General features: G+C 36.3%; 1 protein-coding gene across 1 annotated transcript; it reads left to right on the top strand.

The window, feature by feature from the left end:
• On the top strand, positions 1-27,755 carry LOC129220604 (glyoxylate reductase/hydroxypyruvate reductase-like). The gene is made up of 5 exons (XM_054855034.1): positions 1-71; positions 5,553-5,683; positions 24,882-24,954; positions 26,413-26,529; positions 27,572-27,755. Exons 1-5 carry the CDS (start codon positions 1-3, stop codon positions 27,753-27,755), a joined length of 576 nt encoding a protein of 191 aa, XP_054711009.1.

Below are 27,755 nucleotides of genomic sequence, written 5' to 3'. Positions count from 1 at the left end.
ATGAGCAAACCAAAAGTTTTGATTACAAGGCCAAGTATTCCTGAAGAGGGAATCAAAAAGATCGAAGCTAAGTAAGTCATGCTCCTTTTAGTGCGATAACTAATATTAAGTTCATTATGTTTCATTTTATTTGAGCCGATCGTTTAAATTTTTAGATATGCTAGAAGTGTAAAGAAGGGAGAAACTAACCGAGAGAAATTTCGATAACAGAATTTACCACGATCCTCAAATTTTGAGCGATAACCATTTGAGGGTATTGCCATAACGTGGGGTAAACTCGGAGCATTTTCAAAATTTGGAAAATTTCGATATTCAGGAGTCTTGGCCTCTTTCTCAACTGCCACTTAAAAAAAACACACATTTTAAAGCAATTAAGAATTGCTTATTGTTCTCACTTGACCATTTTGATGTTCGTCCATCCGTCCTTTGATTTTATTTTTGGCCCGACTTCCTCTGCAGCAGTAATGAGCAAATTACCGTAACATATTGGCGAAAAATTCATCATCCATTATTTTTTATTGAGTTAAACTTAACGTCAAATATTCTTGAAATAATTCATTGTTTACACTTTGGCAGTATGAATGTAGGGGATATTTCGATAACTGAGTATCTGCCGGGGTCGTCGAATTTTTGGCGTAAATAATTTTATTTTGGTAACCCTGCTGATTTATAGTAACCCTATGTGAATGGATGCTTTTGGTCTCTGTTTAGATTTGCAAAGAAAAATACCTCTCGCGCATGCTTGAAGTCAAAAATTGACGCCAATGAAGAAGATCGCGAGATTCCCAATTATCGAAATATCCCCTATCCGCGTCCTTTGATTTTTGGTCCGAAATCTCTATCTCGACCTCTCGACCAGACCCGCCCGATACTGCTTTTCCAGCGAGCACTGTCTCCAGGTTGAGTCTATATCCTACATACACATACACGCCTACACACATGCCCTTACGCGCACACACACGCCTGCGCGCACACATACACGCACACACACACATACAAGCACACACACACACCCACACACGCACGCCTGCACACAAACTCATACGCCTACATACACACACGCACGCCTACACACACACGCACACTCACGCTCGTGATTGCGAAAAAACTTAATTTGAATTCAAGATGGGCCGTGGTAGCCTGATCGGTAAGGCATTGGACTCGGGGCCGGAGGGCCTCGGGTTCGATCCTTGCTGATCGAAGACCCACCGTCGTCATTAAAGGGGACTGGGCGACGTTAAATATGCTCGTGGTCTCAATGTCCTCCAAGTGAAACGATACCTCTGGGGGTGCTAGCACCAGGTAGCTATTAGCTCTTGGACTAGTTCTAAATACTCATTTACTGTTCGATCCGGTGATGGTGCTGCCATCTATCGGTATATAAAATAATGGAGGCAAGGCACTTAGTATGCAGCCCTCGACATAAATGCAGTTGAAGTCAGTTGTGACTCTGAATCGAATCGAATCGAATCGAATTCAAGATGTAAAATTCAAATTAGTTATTATTCTTCTTTTTTGAGCAATCACGATTGCCTATTGTTCTCACTTGACTGTTTTTGACGTTCTTTTGATTTTTCCCACCGCCACCCTCCGCACCATCACCGTCGACGGGCTCCTCACGATGCTGTTCCTATAGCGAAAGCCGTCTCCAGGTTGCATCCATGTCCTACGCACACGCGCATACATACACAACTACACACACGCATGCACACACACACGCGCACACATACACACAACTCCCACACGTTCATGCTTGCACACAGACACAAACACATATGTCTACAAACACATACACATACCCCCCCCCACACACATTCATATACACAACTACCCACACACTTATTCCAGCACACAGACACAAACACACATGCCTGCACACAAACACACATACCCCCCGCACACAAACACACACGCCTACATACTCACACTCGTGATTGCGAAAAACATAATTTAAATTCAAGATGTCAAAATTCAAATTAATTTTTTTTTTTTTGAGCAATCACGATTGCTTATTGTTCTCATTTGACTGTTTTGATTCCTTTGGTTTTATTTTCCCACCGCCACCCTCTGCAGCATCACCTTCGACCGGGTCCTCACGATGCTGCTCCTATAGCGAAAGCCGTCTCCAGGTTGCATCCATGTCCTATACACACGCGCATACATACACAACTACACACACACGCACGCGCACACACACACAAACATATACACAAACACATACACAAACACATACACACACATACACAAACACATACACACAACTACCCACACATTCATGCCTGCACACAGACACAAACACATATGCCTACACACACATACACATACCCCCTCCTCCCCCCACACACATTCATATACACAACTACCCACATACTTATGCCTGCACACAGACACAAACACACGTGCCTAAACACACATACACATACCCCCTACACACAAAGACACATACCCCCCACACACAAACACACATGCCTACACACACATACACATACCCCCTACACACAAAGACACATACCCCTCACACACAAACACACACGCCTACATAAACACCGTCGTGATTGCGAAAAACATAATTTGAATTCAAGACGTCAAAATTCAAATTAATTTTTTTCCCTTTTTTTTTTGTATTTCGGCTATGCTGCTACTGCCAGAATGCCTATTATCATCCAAAACATCACGATCGCGTCTAACTCCGGGGAAATTATCATAACGTGGAACATTTGGCACATTTTAAAAATTTTCGCCAAAAGTAGTCAGAACGAAGCGATTATTTGCTTTTCAAACGTTGCCAAAATCAATAATGCTAAAAATTTAAATTTAAAGTTTGATTTTCAAACAAAACAAGACTAAAAGTTGCTTCAAAATGAAAACGAAATTCCACCAAATAATTAATTTTAGTCATTCACTCATAAAATAATTCACCAAGTTAAAAAAAAAAAAAAAAGAAATTAAAAAAAAATTATTAACTAACATGAAATCTGTCGGAACAGCAATTAGTGTAATCCACGAGTTGGCGTTAGTTTTTTTTTTTTTTTTTGCAACGTTTTTCGGTGAAAACTCGCCATTCGTGTTGCGTTTTGTTTTCACTAGTTTTGACTTTACAACTTACAAAGGTGGCCGTAAAAATTTAAACGCGTTAGCACGGATTGGTGTCACAAAATGTTGCCAACTCGGGGATTATACCAAAGCTGTTCCAATGTTCCATTAACATGAAAAATTAAAGTTAAAGGAGTAAAAATGAAAACAACCACAGTTGGTGTAAACCAAACCTGACAGTGTCATGCTGTGATTAGGATCTGCGTAGTCATCCCAATGCTGCCAGGTTAGTTTTGCCCTGATTGTACTGCTGTGGGCAGGTAAACGGTAGTATCTGCAGAAAAAGGTTTTCTAGATATTTGAAGAAACGCGTTTTGGACTCAATGCACTAACAATAGGAAAATGTTAGAATTAAACTATCTTTTGAGCAATTACGATTGCTTATTGTTCTCACTTGACCATCCTTGATGTTGTGGTTCCTTTTTCAGTTTGGACCAGGGGCCTCGCCAGCACCACCGCCCACCGGCGCGGCTCCTCTCGTCCTGAGCACTGTCCCCCGGAATCCACTTCTGCTGGACGGTGGCGTCCATGTCCTACACACGCATGCTCATACACATTCACACTCACACGCGCGGGCCTTCACACACACACACATACACCTACGTGCACACACTTAAGCCTACACACACGCTCAACTTTACACACGTAACCAACCAGGAGGAGGGATATGCTTGGGGGAGGGAGCTGTTTCTAGAAACAATAACTCCAATGAGTAGGGTCTTGTCGCAACTCGTAATTGCGAAAAACATAATTTGAATTCAAAGTTTCAGAATTCAAATTAGATTTAGTTGGAGGAAATGGAAATCACAGTTTTTTTTTTTTTTTTTTTTTTTTTTTGCGCTTTTTTCTCACCGAAAAGCAAGTTCGTACAATAAAGCTAACGTATAATAGATGACCAAAATGAAAGACGAAAAATTTACGGTTACTATATCCGTTACCTGCCCAAGGCAGTATAGTTCCCCATTGTGAATTTTTTCACCAATTTGTCATTTTCCACGTTGTGATAATTCCTCCTAATTAACAAAATTAAAAGATTGCAAACTCTATAAATAAATTGAAATACTCCCCCCCCCCCATTTGGCGAAATATGCATCTGGTTCCGTTAACAAAAAAGTTCCCGTATCTATAAAATACTACGAAACAATGAATGCGTCTGTTTATGGATAACTCTCCCCAGAATAGTACAAGACTGGGAAAAGTAACAGAAGAATTGCTTGACAAACAAAGTTTTTTTTTTAAATTAAAGTAATTTTTCCAATGTATAAAAAAAAACATGCTCATTAAAAATGTTAAATACACACGACACCTATAACAAAAACTTATATCTGAAACATTTGGGGTGATATTCTGATTATTCTGGGCAAATTTCCTTCTTTTTAACCTTGATTGCCCAATTATTTTTCTCAAATGCACTTTGATTCTTTTAAATCTTTCATATCAACATTCCGAAAATATATTTGTAGCATCAAATTATGCGCATTTTAAAGGTGTAAAATAATAATTTTTAGTCTATTTAAATATGTAAATAAGCAAGGTACTACATGGTTTTGAAGTTCGTCGCAAGGTTTTCTTGTAACTCTTTTGGCCAAGAAATGAGTGAAACAATTCGTCGCTAAAAACACGAATGGGAGTATCTGAAATCTAAAAATGAGTTATGACCAGCACAGAAATGTCCAAAGTCGATTTTATAGTTTGACCAGTGGGCGTATCTCTACAATAACTAGTAAAAAAGTTACAGCCCCTCACACTGTTAGCAGTTCTCAAGCAATACAGTAAATCAGAAATCCTAAAATCGATTTTCTGCAAATGCTTAAAAGTGAGATATGCCCATTCGCATTTTTAGCGACGAATTACAAGTAAAAAACTAAATGAGGTCGTTTCCAAAATTTTAAAAGTATTTTTTTCTGAAAGAGCATGCTTAAAAACATAGGATCTGACCATTTTTTAAATAATTTGTTTACGTTTAATATTTTTAAAAAATTACTTAAATCGGTGAGCTTTTATTGTTTACATTTCTTGGCGATGACATCACAAATGATGAAATGCCATTCTGTGTTGCCATTCACAGTGCAAAATATTTAATTCGCATTTTTACTCACGTGTATTGGCAACGATATGGTTGATAGTAAGCGTAGAGCGCAATTTTAATTCGCTGCTCGATTATCATAACGTGGAAACGTAGTAGAAAGATGCGGCAAAGTGCATCATTTGTGACATCATAAAAACCACGCCTTGTTTGAAAAATCGGGCCTTTAAAAAAAATTAATAAAAAAAAACTGTTGGGAAAATAAAAGTATTTTCTAGGCCCATGTTTTTTTTTTTTTTTTGCTCATTCTATCGATTTCAATGACTTTCAATGATGAGTAGTACTTTTGACTGAAGGAAACCACTCCATTTTGAATCTGTTGTATTAGCAACACTTTTTATTCTCGCCATTTTGTTGGATTATGTCGTTTCAGATGTGATGTTGAAATTTACGACCAAGAAAAGCCCATCCCCAAAGAAGATCTCATAAAGAAGATAAAAGGTGTGAATGGTCTGTTCTGCCTCCTCACAGATCCAGTGGACAAAGATGTTATTCAAGCTGCAGGTAGTAGAAATACATGTCATGATGATAGGGAAGACTGGGTCTGGGTACACTCAGGCCCGCGCCAAGCTTGATCGGCGCCGTTGGGCAAATGTCTTTTGAGAGGATTTATACATTGACTTTCGGGGAAAATATAGTAAACAGCTGGAGTTAGGTTTTGTAGGCAAATACAAAATGGAAAAGAATACGCTTGGAATTTAATTTGTTTAAAAAATAATGTTTGAATGTTTAAATTTGGAATATGGTGTACGTTTGTAGTTCACATCTCGAAGTTATTTCGAGTTCAGCAGCTCCTCTGTTACGCTAATAATGCGTTTTGGAAAAAGAAAATATTTTAAACATCAAATTAAGGCCACTTTGAATATCTGTCTAATTTCTAAGTAATGAATAACTGATAAAACTTTTATGTCTGTCATAACATGACAACAAGAGCAGTGTTGCAACTAGAAAATAGTTTTAGAGGGGCACATTGTAAAAAAAAATTTCTCTTTTAAAAAGCGAGGTTCGGAGGTTCTTCCCAGAAAAATTTTGAAAATTGAAGTTTTAAAAACGCAATGTTAAACGGTCTTGGGTGGAGGAAAAGGTACGAGGGACTCCGCGGAAATTTGTAGAAGTTGAAGCCTTAAAACGCGATTAGGCCATGTTTATTTTGTTATATTGAAAGACTAGCAAAAATACCCGGCGTTGCCTGGGTCAGTAATAATTATGAGAAAAAATCGTTACTTGCTTTTTTTTCTGGTTTAAGTGAAAGAATTTAAAACACATCTTTTTGACATGATTAAAAGTAGAGTTTCTTCCTTACCCATAAAAGTAAAATAGCAATAAGTATAAAGAACAAAATAGTATTGATTTAGAAACGAAAGCACTATATTTAAGCATATAAAAATTTCCAAAACATGACATTATTCTTCTCATGTTTAAAAAGATTAATCTGTTGATACTTTTTTTTTAACATGGAGTCTAAAACCTTCTCTGTATTGCTACTGACGTTGCTCGTAATCCCCTTATACTTGCTTTAGTTATTTTGGGAAATTTCAATCATTGTGGGCTCTTGGTGCGATTTTACCGAATTTGCGGGAATCGTTTTGGGATACCTTCGATGATGCTCCCTCCTTCTTTCCTTACTTTGTAAAACGATACATTAATTTTCGTTACAAAGATATTATCGCCAGGTGCTGAGATACTTTTGGTCATCATAAAATGGCGCTAAAGAGTTTCATTCGAAATGTTTTCAAAATAAGTAGTAAAATTTGGCGATTGTTTGAAATTGTGCAAAAAGGAAAAATTAATGGAAGTTTTTGTGCTGTTTATGGATTTGCCTAATTTAGTTGCTGGATTATTTAACACAGTAAAAAAAGTTTTTTAAAGATTCTTTGATTGGCGATATTTTGTTTACATGGTGAAAACTGAGAAACATTATGACGTAGTCTTCGGCTTCAAAAACAGCGACATTGAAAAAAACTGCCAAATGCATCAGCTACGGAAATATTTCTGCAAAAATTTTGGCCATCTGCTGGTCGATTGGATAATGAGTAAGTGTTCAATCAGCATAAATAATAATAAAAACCATTAATTACATTAAAGTTCCGTTTAAATGGAAAATGATCAGCCAAATCATGTATTATTTGCCAATCTTGTGCAAAAATCTTACTTCAAGATTTGACTTGAGAAAAGCCTTGAACAGTCACGAAAAGCAAAGATAGTCAGCAATACAACAATAGTCGCTATCGACAGGGAGTTGAGATGATACACTAAATACTGTATTGAGTTTAGGAAAGCCTTCGAACATGGAACTAAAAAGCTCATAAATCGTTTTTTATTCTACTGAGAAATTTCGAATAAGTGCCATCTTCAGCAGAAAAATCAGAGCTTTCGATGGACATACAGTGGCTCCCAAAAGTGTTCGTACACCTACGACTTTCAATGAAATTGGCCATTATCCATTGGTTAGCATTAATATTTCGGAATAGGTATTTTATTATAAGATCTATGTTCTATTTTTAACAAAACTACGTGAAACTTTTTAATAAAACATTAAAACATAATTTTTTAAAAGTCAAAAACCAAAAAGTTCCGGAAATTTTATCTCACAAAAGTCTTCGTACACTTTGAAAAAATGTCAAAAAATTGGTAAATAATCTAACTTTTTACAAAGTTATTATTTAGTAGAATATCATGCAGTATCAACAACAGCTTTTAAACATCTGGGAATAGATTTCATTGTTTTTTCTTTCTTTTTTTGCGCAATTTCTGAGTAAGTGTTCAGCCGCACTTCGAGTCTTACTGTTTCTAGTTCGCTTTTCGTTTCAATGGTGTATTTTCGTAATCTAGCTACCAGATATCTCCAAATATGTTCCATTAAGTTTAAATCTAGCGATTGAGGAGATATTTCTAAGCTTAAGGACAATTTTTGAGGCACCAAAATCAAACGTGTGCTTCTTATCGTTATCTTGATAAAAAACAAAGTTGTTTCCGATTACCAAATTTTGGGCTAATAGTTTTAAAATATTTTTTAAAATATTTAAATGAACAGCATGATTTATTATTGCATCAAAAAATTCCAAATTTCCAAGTCCTGATGCTGTTATGCACCCTCACACTAAAACACCTTCACCGTCCGTATTAACTGATCCAACTCAGTTCTTAAGATTAAATTCCTCATTTTTTCTTCTCTTGACAATTATACAACAATTTAACCCAAAATATTAAATTTATTTTCATCTATAAGTAAGACGTTGTTCCAAAACGTTTTGAGCTTATTTATCATTGATTTTACGACGGAAAGTGTAAGCTTACTGTTTTTCGCAGGAACAAGAAAATTTCTGCGGGAAGAGATCCCCTTTAATCCAGATAATCAGAGAACTTGGCGAACAATTTTACGTGAAAACTAAACGTAAAGTGTTTCATTCAATTCTGCAGAAACTTTTTCAGCACTTAAATGTGTATTTTTCATAATTTTTTTAACTGTAAACCTCCGATCACGATTTGTTAACTTTGCCAGTTGACCTTTTCTTACCTTGTTTTCGATCCGATTCTTGTCTTTAAAGCATTTTATTAAGCACTTCACTATGGAATGATCTAAATTAACTAATTTAGTGACATTTCAAACCAATTTATGGCTACTGTGAGGAGAAAAAACTAAATTTCGAATCATGTTTGTTGTTTTCTGCGCATACCTGCCATTTTAAAATAATAAGCAGAGTATTAGGGAGTAAATAAACAAAAAATTAAAGGCAAATGACTTTACAGTGTCATTACAATGCAAAAACAATAAAATAACCACATATGATAATTTTAATCACGAATTTATTTGAAAATATTTCAGTGTACGATGACTTTTGTGGCGTATTTTTTCTCTGTCTCTTCGTTTTTTGACAAATTTCAAAAATAAAATCTGGCAATATTTTGAAAAAAACTGCTGGGTTTTATTCAGAATGGCATAGGAATGATGTGAAAAAAAATTTGGACTTCATATTCGAATTCAGCTTTGCGTTATTTTGGTTTTACTAGAAAATTTCAAGGTGTACGAACACTTTTGGGAGCCACTGTATAATGTAAATATGTGCAAGTATTTTTTCATCCCTATATTAGAGAATTTATACGAAAATTGTATTTTATTGCTCCCCTAAGGGGGGTTTTGCCCCCCATAACGGGACGAAAACTACCCTATGTGTTATTCTGATGCATAAGCTATATTATTGTAAAGTTTCATCAAAATCCGTTCAGTAGTTTTTGCGTGAAAGAGTAACAAACATCCATACATCCATACAGACAAACTTTCGCATATATAATAGTAGTAATTATTGTAAAGTTTCATCAAAATCCGTTCAGTAGTTTTTGCGTGAAAGAGTAACAAATATCCATACATCCATACAGACAAACTTTCGCATATATAAATAATAGTAGTAAGATGGAACTCTAGGGCTCTCCTCGATCTTTTTTTTTGAAAAAGTAGAAATTACTTTCTCCTTTTTCTTTAATATTCTATGATATTAGGAGGAAAGGTTCAGAGGCTATTCCATTTAAATTTTTCTTAAGTAATGTTCAAAAAGCCTACTTTCTGCAATATTAAAGGAAAAAAATTCGGAGACCCTTGCACAAATATTTTGTGGAATTGAAGTTTTTAAAAAAGCGATTGTAACACCATATTTGGTAACATTAGGGCCAGTAATCTTTCAAAATTAAAGCTGCCAAAACGCAATTTTAGATGATTTTTGAAAGCAGTTTCAAGCGATGTTGCTTAGTAATCGAGGGCCTTCCCTTGAAATTTTGTGAAATTGAAGATCTGGAATCGAAATTTCAGATGCTTTGTAATGCTTTGTAATGCCTCCGGGAGGGGAGATTCGGAGGAGTACATTTTTAAGACTTTCTTAATTTTAGACGAACTAGATTTAATTTAAAATGTAACCGTATTGAAAATATTTTGACAGAAGTATTTTCTGAATATTTCGTCAAGTGCTGATGAATTGGCTACATAGTCGAATCATATCGTCATAAAATGGAGAAAATACCGAAAGGCCTACACTGCAAAAAATAATTGTTGTTTTTAAAGTAATATACTGTATTCTCCTACAGTTTAATACTGCTCTTTTTGCTCTAAATAACAGAGAAAAACTGTAAAACTGTTTTAAATTGCGCAAAACGATGTGCAAAAAGTGTTTCCTTTCATACGGGAAGATAAACGAATGAATTCGAGGTATCGATAGCCATGTTAGTAATTTTTCGGGGGTGTGCTGAGACAGGACTGATCAGCTGTAATTCAAGTTAAAGGTAAGTAATAGTTATATTATTCATTCCCTTTTCCTCAAAATGTAGTTTTCTTTATCATCGATAATGTATGTAAAATAATAGTGTGTATTTTAAAATCATAATTCGTATTCCAATATTCGTTGATGTTGACTTTGCAGTTTCTTTTAGTTGCTAAGTTGTAGCGATTGCTTTATAGCAAAAGTCCGAATAGTTGTTGTGATCCTGAATATTTTACTGCACGTATGATAGTTTTTAAACATTTTCTGAAATTTAAATTTGATTTAAAAATAAATCAATTCCTTTCTTGATCGTATTTAAAGTTATTAGTATATTAGACTTTGTTTACGATTATATTTTGTGTTATATAGGATGTGAATATTTAAAATTTAAATTCTTATGTTTTCTAGTAAATTTTTAGCGTATCGCGATTGACTTCTTTCTTTTTTTCTTTTTCTTTCTTATGTTCAGATTTAAATTCTTTAACAGTTTGCATTTAAATACTTTATTGATAAACTTTACGCTATAGCGTAAGTAACTTTTATATCCTGTACATAATTCGATGAATAAAATGTAAATAAATAAAATAACAACGTAACCGAGAGACATGCAAACAGTATCAAGTTTACTGATATTTTTTGTTGAAGAATTTGCCCCTCTGGAAATACAATACTCTGATGTCTGAACGACTCAAAATTCTCTGAAATCTCGAGTCAGCTTTCATACTTATCGAACAAAACTAAAATAACAATAATTAAAAAAATCATCAATGAAGCACTCAAAAAAAAAAAAAAAAACTAATAAAAATAAGCATTTTTAAATACAAACACGAAACCCTTGTGTTTTAAAAGTGTTATATTTGCGTCAGTAAGAAATTAAAGTTTTACTTCAGGAAAAATGCACTAGTACCATTGAAACTTGTGAACCTAAAAATAATTTTAGAAACTATATTCAAAGGCACTCGATGGCAGGTCACGGGAAGTCTCAATGACCTCCCCAAAATTGCCATATTGGGAAAATTTTGTCTGGCGATTCGGCAAATTTGGGGACAATCGTAATGTTGCAATTTTTTAATTCTCGAATGTCCAAAATTTATTAGATATTGTACTTAATTGTGCGTACTTAATCTGTGCATGCACCAGTATTTTATTAATCAGCAAGTATGTAAGTTCCGTTCGACGAATTGAGATTATACGCCTTCCAATATATTTAAGTTCAGGGTGTTGCTATATTTTATAATTTTCAGCTTTTCATTTCTGATCTGGCAGTGTTGCGTTCTCGTCAAAATTATAGTTTTTTAATTTAAAGTAGAAAATTTACATTATTATGCATTGTTTGTCATAGTTTGACATCATCTACTTTTCTGAATGAGCATGAAGGACATGCTCATTCAGAAAAGTAGATTCTCGAGAACTACAGCAGAATTTGAAACTCTTGTAACCTTGAACTCGTCAGTTTCCTTACATTTTAACTTTAAGAACCGTTTGAGTCTTAAAGTTTGGCGTCAATGTGTTTATGATGAGGAAAAAAAACTATATTATAAATACTGAAAAGTGTGATTCTGTACTTCACTATCTTTCACTGCATATAAAAAGTAAAAATATGTCAGAGTGTTATCCGTGTAAAATGGAAAAATCGGGGAACTGCGTTTAAACTTGTAACGGAGATTCAAGCCTAAGCCTGGTAAGATCTTTTGCATTTAAATGCGATGGGTTCCTTAGCAGTTGAGTTCTTTAGGGGGAGGGGGATTATCTTCACAATAATAGACAATTTTTCAAAAAAGTGAGGTTTTCGAATATTTTGTCAGGTTTCAAAAAAAGAACAGTTATTTGCGGGAAAGATCCGATTACGAAAAGGAAACTCTGAACCCCCGGTTTGAAATTTACCTTAGCGACCAAAGCATAAGAATCTAAAAAACCAACAAATCCTCCAGTTAACAAAGTAGCGTCATAGAACACTATAACTCAACATTAATGAATGGAATTAGGACACTTTTAAATAAATCGGGTTTGCTTAAGCAGTTTTGAGCCGAAGCAGCTAGTTGCTTCCACTACTTACGGACTAGAGCGGTTTTAAAAAGAAAAACCAAAACCTTTTTTGAGCTATTTGAGGGAAGAAAGCCAAGCCATATATTAAAACTCCCGTGTTTTTTGGCTGTATTTCGTATATTGGAATTCCAAAACAGAAAATAAACAAATTGGATATGAAAGCTAAACAGGGAGTCATGGTAGGATATGCGTTTCATACGAAAGGTTATAGAATTTGGGATCCCGAAAATAGCGAAGTGACAGAAACTCTGAATGTTTAATTCGATGAAAATAAATTCTGGGCGGGGAAAAAAAACAGGAACGGGAAACAGAGATTATTTCACAGTTTATTACAGTTTTATTTCACTTCTGAGTAAACCTGAAGTAGAAGATGAATATCCTGAAAATCATAAAATAGCATGTTGTGAGAATTAAATGGGTTAAAGAAATACCAAGGCAAAGTATATATTGACACGACGGTTCTAAAGTCTGAATCGCGAAGTCGAGGTTTATTGTTCTGAAAATAACATTGAATATGACCCAAAATATTTTGATTGCACTTGTGATGATGATTCAATGAAAGTATCAGATTCTGATGAAGATAGGGGGGATAATTCAAGTAAGCTAGAAGCTAACATTTCCGAAGATGTAATTCCTGCAAATTTGAAACAAAGTTTGAGAACGCCAGAAAGTGAAGACTGGCAAAACGCAACAGAACAGATGAGAAGAACGAAATAATGCGCTTCAAGGCCAGACTGGTAATTTCAGGTAACTACCAGCTATGGGGGGGGGGATACTTTTCTCAAGTGTTCTCTCCTGTATTTTCTTTTCCTTTGGTTGAGGCTTTCTTTTCAATTTTTGTGTATAAGCTACATTGGGTCCATTTCCAAGCAGATGTTTGCAATGCGTATCTATATGCGGATTTAAAGGAGGAGATTTGTGAGACAACCGAAGGGTTTGACGATCCCTAAAATCTAAATTTTGTCTGAAAATTGAATAAATCGTTGTTATTCTGATACAGATTACGCCTCAAATCACGACGACCGGATTACAATGCCGGGGGGGGGGGGGGGGGCGCTTGTAATGTTTTTGGATAGGGTACGAATAATATGGTGTACATTCAAACAAAAATGCGTAGAACTGTCAACGATGGAAGCGGAGTATATTTCAATTAGTGAACAATCTAAGGAAGTTATGTGGATCAAAAAATTTTAAATGAATTAATTGGCCACGAAAAGAGTTCAGAATTTTAGATTGATTAATAGTACTCTGCACTGTGACAATCTAATTGCGATCGATTTTTCTAGTTCTGCAATAGAAAATTGCAGAACTAAGCAGATTAATGTAGGGTACCATTTCCTAAGGAATTCGATTGACAAAAATGAATTTGAAATAAAATTTGTTGAGAAATTAAAAATAATTTAGCTGACTGTTTCACAAAACCTTTCTGTAGGGAAAATTTACGTAAAGCTTGAATTGCAATGACATATTTTTCTAGAGGTTTTTTTTATTTTTTTTTTTTTCTGAAATGTTTTATTTATTCCATTATGTTTAAGCTATAATTTGTGCACACAATCGGATAGCCTATAATATATTTTTTATTCATTTCTTGTAGTATTTCATATTTTGCGTGTGCTGGCTTGCCAAGAAGGGGGGTATTTGCTAGCGAATATTTTGTTCCTGTAACTCCAGCGCACGAAAAAAAAAACAATTGTAGTTGATTTCAATTTGAATTTATGCCCGGTGATATGGTTGCGGTTAGGTATTTCGGAAAAATTTAAACTATAAATTTCATTCTAGCCGCCTGAATTTACTTCATTAAAATTTATTTACTAATGCAATATCATTTCTTTTAGTTTAGTGGTGTGTAAATGTAAAAAACTACGTAACTTGTGACCAGAACTGAATGGCAGTCTTTATCAAGATGGCAGTTCGCATTTGTGTTCCGCTTGAAATTTCAAAGAAGCCTCTAGTCTGAATGATGCGATGATTCACTTTGTGACATGAATGCCGGCAACGGAACACGGAAGTTTTTAAGTATGTCTTTTCATTTATATTTTTGTGTTTTCGGATGTAATTTGTAATCACCAATGCTTTTGAGTTTTAGAGCGTTCATAGCCACTGAAGCCTATCCTACATTCTGCGTGCCGTATTGGGCCCCTGAAGCTGATTTTTGTGGCCCGTTCTCAGGTTCTATGTCACAATCAAGAACAATGTATTGGAACAAGATAAACTAAATTTTTTATTTTGTTTTGATTGAAATGTGATCGATCATACATTCATTTAAGTCTGAATTTTTTTAATTTGTAATTTAATATTAGATTTTACGGGTAGTTGAATATTATCACTTCAAGAATCACCGGAATATAGAAATTTCTGTTGCTAGAGCTAAATTAGACGTACATTTCTTTCATTATTATTTTTCAAATTTTCCAGTAAATTTTGAAACACTGATTCTTTGTTTTTACATGTTATTAAAATCGAAAGAACCAAAACAGCATGCTAAAAGTACGATGTATTACAGCATATGAAACTTTCTTCGCATATTCAGATTTGTGTGACACTTATCAAACAAAATTATAGATTATTTTTGTTGTAATGTAAATAAAAAGCAGTTATTTTGTAAATGTGAGCATGTTTAAATCTACAGTTAAATGTGGTGCGGTCTTCTGGCAAAGCATTTTCAAGAAGGGTAGTATTGTTTACAACAAAGACGGCGGGCCAAATGTGGACTTACAATTTCTCAATGATTAGAACTGGCCCTACCAGATTTACTCTTTTTTGACATGTTTGAAGATTTATTATTTTGTTAAAAACTTTCAACTTTTCTGACCGATTTTCATTTTTTACTGAATTGACTTTAACTAATCCATCTTGATTTTGGGAATCTAGAATTGTTTCTTCCAGATTTCAGGTAAACTCTGAAAACCTTAAAGATAAATTGTCTAAATCCTCTCAAAAGAAGTGCCCCTTAAAAAAAAGTCGCTGGTGGCTTAAATGGGGACATCGATACCTGTTCAAAACGGGGTTCAGGGCGGGAGGCGTCCCCATTTTGAAAGACATACAATATAAATGAAATATTTTAAATTATGCTTAAATATTAAGAGATATATAAGATAGAACGTTCTTACAGTATTATTTTATTTCAACTCAAATGACTCTTTTATTTGATTCCTTAGTACTTAAGAAAAAATGTCCAAAAAATTAAATGTTAATAATATAATAACACAATTATGGAATAAAATGCATGAAAAAAAATATTTTAAAAATTTAGTAAAATATTTCACATTAAGTACAGACAGAGTTCTAAATAATTATTTTACGTCACACTTTGTTTCATATTCAGATTTCAATAATGGGCAGCTGTCAAAGAAAAACAAGATGAAGCCGGTATCAGTTGAACATAGCTCGAGCTGTTAACAAGTGTTGGAAAGGAATATGGGTTATGGGTTACCAAAAAAAAAGAAAGAAAGAAAAAACCATCTATATACGGTTTTCAGTGCTACTATAGCAACTCGGGGGGGGGGGAGGAATTAAAAGAGGTTAGATACAGTATTCATTGTTTTAAATGAATACCTAAATATTTCCCAATTGGTTGTCCTAAACGTCGACCTTGCTCCATTTTCTAAACAAATAATTCTCTACCTCATCCTAATTATTGTTTTGAAGTAAACATATTGCAATCCGATAATCTGGATGGAGCCTGTTATAAGAAGAAACTAGTTTCAAGTTTTATCATCCTTAAAACATTTTTATTTTTTTCTTTAGGCCAAGATGTTAGCTTTCCCATTTTGGACAACTTTCCGTTGCTTTTTTTTTTTTGGAATTCTTGACTTATAAAAGGAGTTATTCTCCCAATCACTTCAGTTAGGTGATCGAAAAAATAAATATTATTCTTAATCAACAGTCTCATATGTAATTACAAAATCCTTCAAAAATACCGAAAATTACAAGGATTTTTTTTTTTTAAATTGTATTTCAGAAACCATTATAAGTGCATTTCTTTACATGGAAGAGAAAATGTAAGATATTATTTTCCTTCTTTTTTGAGTTCTTATGTAAAGTATCCAGATTAGGTCTACTTTAATTAGACATTAATAACCACCGTTACGCTTGCAAATTGCTGCCAAAAAGTTTTTTTCTCCTTAAAACAACATATTTAGCGCTCAACTGATTTCTGAAATAAACGGTTCAATTACAATTTAGGTATATATTGTTACGGATTCGGTGCGACTTCCACTTTCTTGAAATGAAGACACAGTTCTTGATAAAAGCACAGGAAATTTATTTACACTATGTACAGGAAAGATCGTCAACAACTGCAAAATTATTCATCAGCAATTAAGCAATTATCACGCAACACCGTAAACTCAACGTTTACACACGTATTTACTTCCAAATACGAAAACAACACAGCGAAATGCCTCGCTATAAACAGAGCTAATACACACACTCAGTTCGAAATCTGAATCGAAACTCACTGTTTATCCATCGCTAACGGCTTAAATACACCGAAAAGAAATTTCTCAAATATTCCACACGCTTCTGTAAAGTAGTAGACCGTTATCAATGAAAAGAAAGAAAATAGGGGTCGTATAATTTAGCCGAATGAAAAAGGGGTTGTATATTCATTACGGGAAACTATTTACAGGTTACGTTCCTACAATAACTACTATTTACAGGATTTGTAACATTGCCCCCTTCCTAAGGACTGCACGTCCCGGGCAGTACAATCCCCAGAAAGGGTGCCAAACTTCTATCACAAGTTTACAAATATACACATTAATTAATAACTAACAGATACAGAAAACACAATAATAACAAGAAATATTACTAAACATTAAAAGCAAAAATTATCTACAACTTTTATGTTATCAACCATGGTTGTTTACGTAATACTCATGAACTATGGCCATAGTATGGGGCTAACCGATCATAATGTACAACCCTAGGTTTTGCATTAGGTGATTTTTGGATCCTCACTACGACGTCATTCAGTCGGTTAACGACTTTGTAGGGTCCATCCCAATGCGACTGCAATTTGGGTGAAAGACCTTTCCGTCGGATGGGATTCCATAACCAAACCTTGTCGCCCTCGTTGAATTCATGTCCAGTAGACCTTGTGTCGTATCGGGTCTTCATCTTCTCCGCCGCGATGTTGATTCGCTCTCGTGCGAAGTTATGAACGTCTTCCAACCGGGCCTGGAGATCCTGGATGTACTCCTCAGGCGATGAAGGCGCATCCGGAGGACGACCGAAGACGAGATCACAAGGTAGCCGAAGCTCTCGTCCGAAGAGCATCTGAGATGGGGCATATCCGGTAGTCTCGTGAACAGCAAAGCGGTAGGCCAGCAGGAACAAAGGTAACTTCTTGTCCCAATCCTGTTGATTTCTGGAGACCATAAGTGAGAGATTGTTCAGGATTGTGCGGTTAAATCTCTCCACCATGCCGTCCGATTGTGGGTGTAGTGGTGTTGTCCTAGTTTTCTCAATTCCGAGAATTTGACATAGGCCCTTAAACACAGCAGAGATGAAATTCCTCCCTTGATCGGAATGAATCTGCAAAGGTGTTCCATATCTCGAGATCCAGTGTTGGACTAGAGTCTCTGCTACGGTGGTAGCCTCTTGATCTGGAATGGGATATGCTTCCGGCCATTTGGTGAAGTAGTCGATGGAAACAAGAATGTATTTGTTCCCATCAGCAGTTCTTGGTAGAGGACCCAGGATGTCAATCCCAATTCGTTCGAAAGGAGCTCCAACGTTGTACAGATGTAGCTTCCCTCTGCTTCTCTTCTTCGGTCCTTTACGAGCAGCACAGGCGTCACAAGAATGGCACCACTTCTCCACGTCATCCTTCGCCTTGCTCCAGAAGAAGCGCTCCCGAACTTTATTGAGAGTTTTCAAGACACCAAAATGTCCTCCAGTCGCACTACTATGTATTTCTTTCAGAACATCTGAAATCCTGGATCGAGGAAGTAGTAACTGCCACCTAGATGTCTTGCCGTCGTCAGATTCCCATTTCCGGTGTAGCACGCCGTTCCGTAAATGGAGTGAGTTCCATAAAGCCCAGTATCTTTTTGTTGCAGGACTGAAGATGGAGACGTCCTGCCAGCTAGGGCGTCGACTGTCACTTTCCATGAACTCTAAAATTGGTTTTATGTCGGGGTCTTCAAGTTGATCTTTTCGAACTTGGTCATCACTCCATGGATCAGGTTCTGATGATGTTGGAGTCACTGTCACCTGATAGGCGGTAGGGCTAGTCGTTCCATACTGCTTCTCGATTCGGGAACAATAGTGGCAGTTCTCAGGACAGGGTCTCCTTGATAAAGCGTCAGCATTACCGTGAGATAACCCTTTTCGATGCTTGATCTCCATGTCATATTCCTGGAGCCGCTGTATCCATCTGGCTATCTGGCCTTCCGGATTTTTGAAGTTCAAAAGCCAAGTTAATGAGGCATGATCTGTCCGAAGCAGAAATTTTCGGCCGTAGAGGTAATGATGGAAGTGTTCTACAGCTTTCACTATGGCCAGTAACTCCTTTCTGGTGACGCAGTAATTTCGCTCCGACTTTGATAAGCATTTGCTCCAGTAAGCGATGACATGTTCATTTCCGTCAATTTCTTGGGATAAAACAGCTCCGATGCCCTCGTTGCTCGCATCAGTGTCTAGGATGAAGGATTTTTCAGGCTGAGGATAGGCGAGGATAGGCGTTGATGTTAAAGCCTCCTTCAGTCGTAGAAATGCATCTTCGCATTCTTTGGACCATTCAAACTTTTGCTTGCTCTCCGTCAGCTTATGCAAAGGTCGTGCAATGTTGGAAAAACCCTTCACAAACTTCCTGTAGTACGTGCAGAGCCCCAGGAAACTTCGCAGCTGATGGATGTTTTCGGGACGACTCCAACTCTTGACAGCAGACACCTTTTCTGGATCGGTTTGTACACCTTCAGAAGAGATGATGTGACCAAGGTAGTTCACTTCCCGGCGGAACAAATTACATTTGGACGGGCTTAACTTCAGATTGGCTTCCTTAAGCTTTTGCAGCACCTTCCTAAGATTTGCCAGATGTTCTTCGAAGCTGCGTCCCACGATGATGATATCGTCTAAGTAGACCAGACAGGATTCGTAAGAGAGTCCTCTTAACACTGTCTCCATAAGACGCTCGAACGTAGCTGGTGCATTGCAGAGGCCGAAGGGCATCACTTTGAACTGCCATAAGCCTTGTCCAGTTGTAAACGCTGTCTTCTCTCGGTCATCAGGGTGTATCTCAACCTGCCAGTAGCCGCTCTTCAAGTCCAGGGTCGAAAACCACTTGTGTCCGGAAAGAGTGTCCAAGGTGTCGTCTATCCGTGGAAGAGGGTAACTGTCTTTCTTGGTGATTTCATTCAGTCGTCGGTAATCGACACAAAATCTGGTGGAGCCATCTTTCTTTCGGACCAAGACGATGGGAGAGGCCCAAGGACTGGATGACGGTTCGATTACATCATTCTCCTTCATCTCTTTCAGAAGGGTTTCAACCTCTTCCTTCTTAGTGAATGGTAGTCGTCTTGGATGCTGTTTAATAGGGGGGGTGTTCTCCAGTGTAAATCCTATGCTGCGTTAAATTCGTACGGCCAACATCCTCCGATGTAGATGAAAACAGATGCTTGAAGTCGTCCACCAATTGTTCCGCAGCAGTTCTTTGATCCTTCGATAAGGGTGCACTCCCAATTAACTTCGATGTCAAGGACTCAGAAGACACAGTCTCGGGGGAATTGATTCTTCTAATGATGCAGTTTACGGGAGTACAAGTTGCTAACACTTCGCCTTTCCGGATATTCCTTGGCCTTTCACTCACGTTGGCGACTCTCACAGGAATTACATCCTTAGAAAGGTCCACAAGCGTAGATGCTACCAGTACTCCTTTTAGGCTATTGCTTAGGTTAGGGTATTCAATGAGTCCAAATCGAAAACTATTGCTTTCTTCAAGGGAGCCAGGTATTAATGATTCTGACCTTGAGGGAATCGATAAATCTGTTTGAGCTATTATTTGATGAGCGGATTTTACATCACTCTCTGCAGGGAAAACGGCTATGTCTTCTCTCATCGAGTGCAGCTCATTAGTCTTGAAGTCAAGAGTGAAGTCATATTTCTTCAAAAAGTCCAATCCGAGAATGAAGGGGTCCGTGATATTAGCGACGAATGCCGTATGATGGTAGGTGGCATTCCCAAACACTATTTCCAAGTCCACTTTACCGTCAATCTCAATTTTGTCACCTGTCACAGTCTGGAGACTTACGCGTGGCGATGTCCACAGCAGTTTCAATCCAAATTCACGAGCCACATCTGTCCTAATGATTGTCACATTGGCTTCAGTGTCAACAATCAGTCTGCAGGGGTTCCCATTTACATGTGCGTAAATGAAAAGTCCATCACTGCCACTACTAGAAGAGGAAATCTGCAGAGCTTTAGTGGTGGTGATTTCCTTCCCTCGCGTAGCTTGGCGAGCCGGACAACTCCTTCGCAGGTGTCCTTCACTACCGCATTTCCAGCACTTCTGCTCTTGTTTCTTTTGGGCTGTTATGCTGCTCAACTGTCTTGTCAAGTCACCGAGTTGTCTCTCAAGTTCAGCGAGGTGGGACGACCTGGAATCAGACTCATCAGCTTCCAGAGTTCGGATGGGATGGCGATTCACACGGGTTGCTTGCTGGGCGGCCTCGTATCTCATCGCATACACAACAGCAGAATTCAGGTCTTTGACATCCGCCATCCGTAGAGCTTTCTGGATTTCCGGATCTCGAACCCCGTCGATGTAATAGTTGAGTGCCAGGTTGTCTCGAACATCCGCAGGACAGTCGCAAAAAGCAAGATGAGACAGTCTCTCGATGTCCGCCGCAAGCTCTTGCAGGGTTTCCCCAGTTTTCTGGAAACGGGACTTCAACTGGAGTCGGCTCAAATCTTTCTGGCACTTCTCACCGAAGCGAAGCTCCAACGCAGATGTGAGGGCGGCGAAATCCAGGCGCTGGCTGTCCGGAAGGGTCTGAAGAATCTCCGCTGCGTCACCTCTCAGGGATGCTGCAAGATGACAGGCCTTGGTAGCAGAGTCCCATCCGTTCGCTTCCGCCACTATCATGAATTGAGTTTTGTAAACCTGCCACGAAGTTTTCCCATCAAATGTGGCAAGTTTAATGGACGGTCGAGCAACCGATGTGGGAGCGCCAAACTGTACAGAGCTGCTTTCCGCGGTCGCCAATCTCCTTTCCACGTCCTTAATTATTTCTTCCTTAAATGAAGTCAATTTCTTGTCTTCTTCTTCCAACTTATTTTCCATATTGGCGATGCGCTCTTCCACAGTATCAAATTTTTCTTCCAGAGCATCGACTTTATCTCCCATGGCGGTTAGTTGATTCTCCATCATGGTTTTCATCGACGTTAGGTCACTTTTCATTTCATCGTGACTTGTAGTAATTTTAGCAGTTAAATCACTATTTAACAGTTCTTGGTTAGTCGTTAATTCATTTTTTAATTGTTCTTGATTTGCAGTAAAACTTGCAGTCAAGTCACTTTTCAATTGGTTTTGATTAGCCGCCATATCATTTTTCACAGAGTTGATTGCATCAAGCAGTTGTTTTAATTGTTCATCCATTGCGCGAGTAATCACCATAAAAATAAAGTCCAAATTTAAAAAGTCTTTATGAAAAAATGTCCAAAGTCACACTTACTGCAAGAAATTCCTGAAGAAGCCCCACGTTGGGCGCCAAATTGTTACGGATTCGGTGCGACTTCCACTTTCTTGAAATGAAGACACAGTTCTTGATAAAAGCACAGGAAATTTATTTACACTATGTACAGGAAAGATCGTCAACAACTGCAAAATTATTCATCAGCAATTAAGCAATTATCACGCAACACCGTAAACTCAACGTTTACACACGTATTTACTTCCAAATACGAAAACAACACAGCGAAATGCCTCGCTATAAACAGAGCTAATACACACACTCAGTTCGAAATCTGAATCGAAACTCACTGTTTATCCATCGCTAACGGCTTAAATACACCGAAAAGAAATTTCTCAAATATTCCACACGCTTCTGTAAAGTAGTAGACCGTTATCAATGAAAAGAAAGAAAATAGGGGTCGTATAATTTAGCCGAATGAAAAAGGGGTTGTATATTCATTACGGGAAACTATTTACAGGTTACGTTCCTACAATAATTACTATTTACAGGATTTGTAACAATATTGAGCGGTTTCAAAATAAAAGCAACTCCCAAGGCAATTTCAGATCATTCAGAGTCATAATTTTAATCATTTTAGGGCGTATTTTTATACCTACGTAATTTGATTTTTCCATGCATGTTTTTTGGTGTCTAAAAGTTTTATGAGATTCTAACAATTTTTATTTTGACAGATACTTTCATAATTTAAGTTCTAATGATGGCAACTAAGTCGGCAAAGATGTCACAAAGAAGAATCAAGTTCATGATGTAAAAATGTTGATCTTGAAAAAATTAGCAATCTATTTTAAATGAATTTTTTCAATTCAACTGTAAAAATGACTAATCTATATTTATAGGTAATGTATACGAAATAAAATAATTTGGCAATTTTTAATGGTGTGAATGTTTCGTTTTTTTCTCATGAAAACAGCATAACAGAATATAACGTTACATAATTTTTGGAGTAGTAAAACAAAGTTTTAACTTTTAATACAAGTACTCATAAACGTAACAGATTTTACTATACCGAGTGAAAAATTGTTTCTGTTTAGTAGCTTTGGAAATTTGAACCGTCACATATTTATTGTTTCATGTATTTAAACTTTAAATGGTTAATAGGATAAATTATTATATAATCTATAATAATCAGTTTACAATAATAACCATTCTGTTCATTCTAAATACTGAATACTGCTCATATGGTGTAAAATAAATTTTGTCGGTAGTACTTCTCAAATAAAGTATAGGTCCAAGTGCAAGTTATAACATTAAAAAAAGGAAAATCATGAAAATAATCTGTTTTACCCGAAAAGAAAATAAATCCACATAATTGCATGCATAAAGTTAAAATAAAATTAAAGGTATAAATGGATTGCATGCTGCAAAACATTTCCCACATTATGCTGCACATTTTAGCAACGCAATAATGCTGGAAGTGAAAAAAGTACTTTTAGTGAAGATACGATGTAGTATTTTCAGTCATATATAAAAAACCACATTTTTACTACCTTCATTTATCAAAAAGTTTTGGTCTATGAAAAGGCAATAACTGTTCTTAGAGTAAAGCTTCAGATCAAATTTTGCAATTTCTTTCTATTTGTAAATTTTTAAGTTTGCAGTAGAGCTAAAAGTTTTTGTAGGAACGAAAATGCGCCACTTTTTCTTCTTTAACAGGTGTTTATAAAATATAGAGATTGGGGGGGGGGGGGCAATGATTTATTTTGGGTACAATGAAATTAATATTAATAAAACAAATTTAGCAGCAGTTAACTATTTTTATGTAAAAGGCTTTTATATTTATTTACTTGTCGCTTTTCATAGCCTAAAACATTATTTTTGTTGTTGAAAAACTTTAGAAAGGGAACAGATTTCGTATGTAGACTGATTTCTACAACGTACATACAGAATCAATTGCTTTACTTTTCTATATTGTTCTTCAGCTATAAAAGCAGTGATTTCGGCTATGAAAAGAGACAACGATACGTTTTGCATAAAAATTGATAACTATTTATTTTATGGTTTACTGCTGTTAATTTTACTGTACAAATCATTTATATGCTACTGCTGTTTTTGTGGTGCAATTCAGCTGATTTCGCAGCATAATACTGCTAACTTTACAGTTTGATACTGTTAATTTTGCAGGGCAATTCCGTTAAAAAACAATATATTACTGTTAATTTTACATATTATCTCTGTTAAATTTACAGGTCAAGTCATTCCTTAAACAGTATATTACTGCTAATTTTACAGTTAATCATTGTTAATTTCACAGGGCAATTCCATTGAAAGACAGTATATTACTGCTAATTTTACAGTTTAGCGCTGTAAATTTCACAATAAAAGTCTGTTATAAGACAGTATATTACTACAAATTTTACAGTTTAGAACTGTAAACTTTACAGTTTTTCTTTGGAATGTGAGCTGCCAGTATTATACTGTAAAAACAACAGTTTATTTTTTGCAGTGTAGAAGTCGATTCGAATCCCTTGTTTGTCAGTTTTTGAATGTTTATCTGCAGTTTTTTAATTTGCAAGATTCCACTCCAATTATCAAGAGTCTCTCAAATATTATTATGTGTTACGGAGTGTATGTGAGGGATTAGGAGTGGGTTGAAATATTAATATGTGCACGTGTGTGTATGCGCTGTGCACATAAAAAAAATAATATGAGAATGAAAAGAGCTTGATAAATAATTGTACGATTGAAAAAAGTTTCCATTTTCTATTGCAGGAAACCAGCTGAAAGTGATTGCCACCATGTCTGTTGGCTATGAACATATTGACTTAGAGGAATGCAAAAAAAGGTAATTGAAATGATACTATTATGTTTTCAGCGCTAATAAAATCATAAAATCGCAGCTCGTTTGTATTCAAAGAAGTCTATTTATTCGTCTGTATCTTGAAGAATTCGTTTTCACTTAATAATAATAAAAAAAAGCGGAGAAAAGTGAAAACAAATTGATTGAAGAATGCCAAAGATATGGCTTGTTGCATAGAATTCGAATTGCTTTCAAAATAATTATTTCAACAATGCGAAATCTTTATACTTTCGGTTACTTAGTTTATTATGTAACACATTTTAAAATTAAATATTTTACCGCTTAGTACACGTTTAAAGTGATGTGGAAGTTCCACACTATCTGAACAGAAGGTAAAGAAAGGTCGAAATATATATATATATATTTTAGATGTCTTTTTTGTGCATATGTAGAGAACAACACAACTTGAATTATATAGCCTCATTCCCTTCCTCTTAAATTTTATACCAAAGGAAAAATGGACACTGGATAGTCTTTTGATGTTTGCATATTAACAATAACGATTAGGAGCCCTTGCTAAAAGTGGTGCAGATATGTCCAGGCTTTCTCTGACTTCGCTGACTTCTTCAGAATTGTATTCCCGCTTTATCAATCTTTGCGGTCTTTACAGTCATTGTTGCTCACTCTTGGTATCAGGGTAAAGTCCTGGTACTTCGCTGTCCCTCCGTTGCAGCAGACTGTCATGTCTCGTTTTTTTTTTCAGTGGTCATCTGAAATCTATGACATACCAAGACAAAGTAAAAGATTACCTTTATGTCCTCAGTGTACTGCTTTTCAGGCTTCATCGGGCCATATCCTTGATTGTCTCGAATTATCTAAAGGGTGGTGAATTATCTAATCTGTAGACCCGCCCTATGTGTTCTATAGGCTCAGAGTCACTGGAGTCAGTCTTGGTTTAGCTTCGCTATCAAAGGAGGACTAGATGCAACACAACACGATTAGGAGCTTTTGTGAGCAAATGCATTTACCCCTATCGCGGCTTAACTTTGCGCAACACAGAGGAGCTTTACAAAATTCACTCACTGCCATAAGGAGCTACTAGGGACAGCTTGACTTCGGAGAGATGGTGGATGACCTCGAAGTAGAAACATCATTTGTAATAGCAACAACCAGGCAGAAAGCTCCTAGAAGAAGTGCGTTCTCGCTGATCCCGTCTATAGCAAAATAATAATTTGCAACCTATTACAAATGATATTCCCGCTTCAAGATTACCTGGCAATTATACAGAAGAGATTGAGTAGTACTTTGTAACATCCAATGAATAATACATTTTTAAAAGATCTGGATTATTGCATATTTTTAAGCTGAATTTCATGGTATAGTTGCATCCCCAAAATTAATTTTTATATAATTTGAAAAAAAAAAAAAAAACTTGATACCTGACTGACATGTTATTTTCGTTGCTGTCAATTTGTAAAATGTTTGTTTTTTTTTCCTGCTCAGGAACATTGCTGTGAGCCACACTCCAAACGTTTCCTCCGATTCAGTGGCCGAGTGGACTGTTCTACTGATGCTGTGTGCCGGGAGAAACTTCGAAGAAGCTTCCACTGCCATTCGAGAGTAAGGAAATTCACTTTCTCCTTAGGTTAAACAGTGGTGCCAGGGGCTCCCAAGCCCCGACACCACGGTCACCGGACGTCATTATAACCTTGCAAAAATTTCCTTTGTCGGCAAATTTGTCTGACGATTCGACAAAATTTTGAGTTCCATTTGGCATTTTGTTTATTACCACCATCATCATGTTTGGTCAAAGTGACATAGATAGAAACTACACGTTAGGAAGTAAATACATAGTAATAATGTATGATAATACGCTATTTTGTCTTTTTAATAGACTTATTAACGAAAACAAGCCTTTGAATGAAAAAAGAAGTTCCATTAAAATGAAAAGTAATTACACTAGGCCATCAAAAATAAGAAAAATCTGCCAAATTAAGAACCGAGTTAAACAAATCAGGGACTTTCCATAAATGATTTTACACTTTTTGGCCCCTTCACCCCTTTGTAACAAAGTTTCACACTTCACCTTACCCCCCCCCCCCTCCTTTTGTCAAATGTCACTCTATTTTTCACTGACTTATTCTTATAAAAAAAATCTTGATGTCGCACTTCTTGTTGCCCCCTTCCTCCCCTCTTCACAAACTTTCACATTTTCACTACCCCCCCTCAGAGCGTGACATGATTTGTGGACAGCCTCTCACGTGAAAAACGTTTTAAGTAATTCGACAACTTAATAAAATAACTTACAAAGCTCCTTCAAAAGGTAAAGTAATCCGCCAAATTAACCAAACAGATCACGGTGGTATTTTTCTTTTTTCGTCAAATTAGAAAGTTATTAAGATAAGCGCTATTAAAACGCTTGTAGTTGTAGTATACTTGAACGGAAAAGTACTAAAAACGGTGGTTAAATCCAGTAACATACCACTTACCTAAATGCAATAATTTTTCTACGAAGAAAATTTTCTTATTTCAGAAAACAAATGCTTATTTCTGAACTGAATGCTAAGCTTTGCGAATGTTGTCTATTGATAGACTGCAGCTGTGGCTATCCCATTAAGTAAGAGCGAATTCCCTAATCATATTTTTTTTCTCCGATGAACAGCGGAAAATGGGTGTATTCGTGGAGTCCAACATGGCTGTCTGGTATGGGATTGTTTGAGTCTACTGTTGGTATCTTTGGAATGGGGAGAATCGGTAAGTGGTTAGTTAAAGTATCGTACTTAACATGTGTATATGTGCCGCGTGTTGTAACTATAGTCAGTCAAAAAGTTAGCAGCACTGCTTAA

This window comes from Uloborus diversus, chromosome 4 (assembly GCF_026930045.1).
Source record: "Uloborus diversus isolate 005 chromosome 4, Udiv.v.3.1, whole genome shotgun sequence".
NCBI lineage: Eukaryota > Metazoa > Arthropoda > Arachnida > Araneae > Uloboridae > Uloborus > Uloborus diversus.
This window is presented reverse-complemented; position numbering and strand designations above follow the sequence as displayed.